Source organism: Gossypium raimondii, chromosome 9 (assembly GCF_025698545.1).
Source record: "Gossypium raimondii isolate GPD5lz chromosome 9, ASM2569854v1, whole genome shotgun sequence".
In the NCBI taxonomy this organism is placed as follows: Eukaryota; Viridiplantae; Streptophyta; class Magnoliopsida; order Malvales; family Malvaceae; genus Gossypium; species Gossypium raimondii.
In genome coordinates this window covers 13,131,201-13,136,160 of record NC_068573.1, presented here as the reverse complement: position 1 = coordinate 13,136,160, position 4,960 = coordinate 13,131,201, and the positions used below count along the sequence as shown (strand labels likewise).

At 35.9% G+C, this 4,960-nt stretch overlaps 1 protein-coding gene across 1 annotated transcript; it reads right to left on the bottom strand.

Moving 5' to 3' along the window:
• Positions 1–600: 600 nt before the first annotated feature.
• LOC128032556 (uncharacterized) lies at positions 601–4,415 on the bottom strand. Its single transcript, XM_052621167.1, has 4 exons — positions 4,233–4,415; positions 4,027–4,097; positions 3,588–3,837; positions 601–675 (listed from the first exon to the last, which is right to left on the bottom strand). Exons 1-4 carry the CDS (start codon positions 4,413–4,415, stop codon positions 601–603), a joined length of 579 nt encoding a protein of 192 aa, XP_052477127.1.
• Positions 4,416–4,960: the final 545 nt, after the last annotated feature.

Below are 4,960 nucleotides of genomic sequence, written 5' to 3'. Positions count from 1 at the left end.
TAATTTACCATTCAAGTCCTTTAGTTTAAAGTTTCATAGCCATTTGACCCTTTTAACTAATAGAACTCAACTTTTACACCTCTTGTGATTTAGTCTTTTTTACCTAATTAACCATGCAAACATCAAAATTTCCTACTGAAATTTTAATAGGACCCTAATATGATCCCATAGACCTTAAAATAATACTAAAATAAATACTCACTCATCAGAGTTGTGGTCCTATAACCACTATTTTTGATATTACTAAAAATGCGTTGTTGCACATTAAATGCTCCATGTTGCAACCTAACAACCAGTATCGACTTACTACACCTTCTAATGGTCTCTTGCACATTAAAAAAGTATATTAGCTCACCGTTAGGCCTCAGTCGACCCTTAAGGTCAATAAAGGACTCAAATTACACATTTTATTAAACTTAACTAAACTTTCGAAAATGCATTTAAACTTAACTAAAATGCTTATGTTCAAGCTCCTAAAGTGCAAAAACTAGTTTAATCTACTACATTGAATTATGATAGATCAGGCAGTCAGTCACACCACCGAAATGGTGTTTCATCGCTATCCTCGATATGTAAAAAAGTCTTTTCATCAGCGTATGACTATAGCCTCTTTAGAGTAATATTTTCTTCTTTATCCTCGTTTGTTTTCGGATTCTCTTGCGTGGCCACGAACACCTGAAAGATTACACCATTCCATGAAAGTTACAAATTATTTAGGATACTTGGTAATTATACACTTATAATGGTAACACCTTCTCAGACCTAGACTCGATCTTAACACATTTGAAAACTTTTATTTCATTGCCATTTGACCCTTTTAACTAATAGATTTCAACTTTTACACCTTTTGTGACTTAGTCCTTTATACCTAATTAACCATGCAAACATCAAAATTTCTTAATGAAATTTTAATAAGACCCTACTATGATCTCGTAGACCTTAAAATAATAATAAAAAATACTCGCTCGTCAAAATTTTCTTCCCCCTAAAGGAATTTTCTTCCCCTAAAATCTTACCAAAAACTAGGTTCAGGTATTTCACTTTCATAGCTTATTCCTGTTCCTAGGTAGCTTTTTCAATTCCATGACGTTGCCAGAGAATTTTAACTAAAGCTATACTTTTATTTCTCAATTCTTTAAATTCCCGAGCTAAAATTCTGAACGATTCTTCACTGTATGACATATCCGGTTGGATCTCAACATCTACAGGTGAAATCACGTGTGAAGGATTTGATCGATACCATCGTAACACCGACACATGAAAAATGTTATGTATCATTTCTAACTCTGACGACAATGCCAATCAATAAGCCACACGTGCAATCCTCTCAATGATATCATACAGCCTGATAAATCACGGACTAAGCTTTCCTTTTCACCCAAATCGGAGAACTTTCCTCTAAGGCGATACTTTTAGAAATACCTTACCGTCAACTTGAAACTCTGTATCTTTTTTTTCGAATTCGAGTAAGATTTCTAATGATCAGAAGTCGCTTTTAAATTGTCACGTATTACCTTGACCTTTTCTTCAGTTTCTCAAATCTAATCAACATCGAATAACTTTTTATCGCTCAGCTCAGTCCAGTATAACGGAGTTCAACATTTCTGACCATACAAAACTTCGTATGGTGTCATTTTAATGCTCGCCTGATTACAATTATTGTATGCAATTTTAACCAACGGAAGAAATTTTTCTCAGTTACCTTCAAACTCTAAAACACATCGGAGCATGTCCTCGAGTACTTGGATTACTCACTCAGACTGACCATTGGTCTTTGGATGAAATACTGTACTAAAATGCAGTCGAGTACCTAGAGTTTCATGTAATTTACTCTAGAATCGAGAATTAAACTGTGGATCCTTGTCGGAGATGATAGACATCGGCACACCGTACAATCCAACAACGTTAGAAACATACAACTTTGTCAATTTCTCAAGTGAAAAGTCCGTATGCACTGGAATGAAATGTGCGGATTTCATCAACCAATCTACAATGACCCATACAACATCTTTCTTTCTCAGAGATAGAGGCAACCCCGATACAAAATCCATCGTGACAGGTTCCTATTTCCACTCTGGAATCATCACACGTTGCAATAGGCCATTTTGATACGAGCTCTGAAATCTTTCTTCTCATACCTGGCCGCTAGTACATATGTTTCAAATCACCGTACATTTTATTAGCATTAGGGTGTATCGATAAACTACTGCTGTGAATTTCCTGTTAAATCTTCTAAATGAGATCAGAATTCCTTGGAAAACAAATCCTGTTTCTGTAGTACAAACTATCGTCTAAACCAACACTAAAGTCTGAATCAGGCGTCAACTCATTCTGTTTCCGTTTTACGATTAATACAGTGTCACTTTTCTAAGCCTCCCAAATCTATTGCAAAAATGTTGATCTAGCTTTTAATTCAACTAGTATAGAACCATCATCAGTCAATGTCAACTGTGTGTTCAAAGTTCGCAAAGCAAACAAAAATTTCCTACTCAAACCATCAACAACAACATTAGCTTTCCCCTGATGATAATCAATGATCAAATCGTAATCTTTCAACAATTCAACCATCTACGTTATCTCAAGTTTAGGTCTTTTTGTGACATAAAATTCTTCAGGCTTTTGTAATCCGTAAAGATATGAAATTTTTCTCCGTGCAAATGATGTCGCCAAATCTTTAAACCAAACATAATAGCTGCAAGCTCTAAATCATGAGTTGGGTAATTCTTTTCGTGAAATTTCAACTATCGAGAAGAATATGCTACCACTTTGCCTTCTTGCATCAATACACAACCCAAACCATTTAGTGAAACATCATTATAAATCACAAATTCCATACCGGGCTCTGGCTAAACCAACACAGGTGCCTCGATTAACAACGCTTTTAGTTGATCAAAAATTTGTTGACACTTTTAAAACCATTCGAACTTGACGTCTTTCCGAAGTAGGTTTGTCAATGGCATGTAAATCATAGTAAATCCCTTAACAAATCTCCGATAGTATCTGGCTAAACCAAGAAAACTTCTGACTTCTGACAAATTTCTCGGAGGCTTCCAGCCCATTATAGCTGAGAGTTTAGTCGGATCAACTCTAATACTGTTTGTCGATACCACATGTCTCAAAAATCCCACTTCTTGGAGCAAAAACTCACATTCAGCAAAAAACTATTTTTCACACAAAGTCTGTAAAACAATTCTCAAATGTCGGGCATGCTTTACTTCATCTCGAGAATAAATCAGTAAATCATCAGTGAACACAACCACAAATCTGTCTAAATACGACCTGAATATTTTGTTCATCAAATCCATAAACACAGCAGGTGTATTGTCAAACCAAATTGCATAACAAGAAATTCATAATGTCCGTACCTAGTTCTGAAAGTAGTCTTCAGCACATTTGAGTCTTTAACCAGTAACTGATAATATCTAGAATGGAGGATGATATTTGAAAATACTGTCGCACCTTTCAGTGGATCAAACAAATCATCAATATGTGGAAAAGGATATTTTTATTCTTGATATTGACTTTGTTGAGCTGCCGGTAGTCCATACAAAATCACATAAACCTATCCTTTCTCTTAAAAAAAATACCAGAGCACCCCAAGGAGAAAAACTAGGCCAAACAAAGCCCCTATCTACAAACTCTAGCAATTGCGCTTTTAATTCTTTCAACTCCGTAGGTGTCATTCTATACGGAGCTATCGATATTGGAGATGTTCCCAGCATTAACTCAATAGAAAAATCAACCTCTTTGACCGGTAGTAATTCTAGTAACTTTTCTGGAAACACATCTTTGAATTCACAAACAGTCGGAACTGACTCTAATTTCAACTCTAAAACCCTGGAATCAAATATATAAGCTAAATACGCCTCACAACCCTTTCTAACATATTTATATGTTGTCATAGCTTAGATAACATTAGAGGTACCTTCCAATCTATCTAATTCAATTTAGATCCTTTCATTGTTCTGACATTTCAACACAATACGCTTTCATCTACAGTTTACAACAACATCATGTAAAGTTAACCAGTCAATACCCAGAATCATATCAAACTCATCAAACGGCAACAACATCAAATCAACCAGAAAGTTGCAACCCTGAATCATTAAATGATAGTTTTTTTTACAAACTTTACCAACTAACACATAGTAACCTAAAGGATTCATTACTTTAACCACAAATTCAGTAGACTTAAAAGGTATTTTCATATCCGACACTAAAGTTGTGCATACATTAGAGTGCGTTGACCCCGAGTCAATTAAGGCATTAACATTAGTATCAAAGATAGAAAACGCACCAGCGATGACATTAGGTGCTGAAGTTTCTTCTCGAGCACGAATTGCATAAGCTCTAGTTGGTGCCCGTGCCTCAAATCTAACAGTAGACTCTTTCAGTCCCCTTCGAGTGTTACCCATATTTGCAGTATTTAGGGTGGTCTCCCTCTCACAGCCTTATTACTCAAATGAGTATTCTGAACCTTCTCTTTATCTAATCTCTCAGAGCAATCTCTAACAAAATGCTCATAGGAACGACATTTAATGTAACTCCCCTAACCCGCTTCCGTCGTTGGATTGGGTCACGGAGTACTACAATAACATTACAAACATTTAACAGTTCATACGATAATTATTCAATCATGATTACAATTAATCAATCCCATTCCATTCATGAGCTAATATACATAAACGGACCTAAAGATGAGTCTTTAAGGCCCTAAGAATAGCTTAGAAACATTTCGGGGTCAAATTGTAACATATTGGAAAAGTTATGAAAAGTTGAAAAAAAAATTTGGAACAGGGGACACACGGTCGTGTGGCCAGGCCGTGTGAAATGCCCCATACTGTGTGACTTTCGAAATTGGGGCACATGCTCGTGTGCATTGCCCCTGTACAACACACGGCTATGTGACAAACCGTGTCTTAGGTCATGTGCACCTAAATGTACCTTAAAACTCAAGTTT

What these genes read in the sequence shown, in the direction of transcription:
- LOC128032556 (XM_052621167.1), bottom strand. Translation starts at nt 4,415, where the DNA reads ATGGGTAACACTCGAAGGGGACTGAAAGAGTCTACTGTTAGATTTGAG. An exon ending in ATGATTCTGGGTATTGACTG is followed by an intron (nt 3,838 to 4,026) that starts GTTAACTTTACA and finishes ATTTGATTCCAG; the next exon opens with GGTTTTAGAGTTGAAATTAG. An exon ending in TTTCTCCTTGGGGTGCTCTG is followed by an intron (nt 676 to 3,587) that starts GTATTTTTTTTA and finishes GTAATCTTTCAG; the next exon opens with GTGTTCGTGGCCACGCAAGA.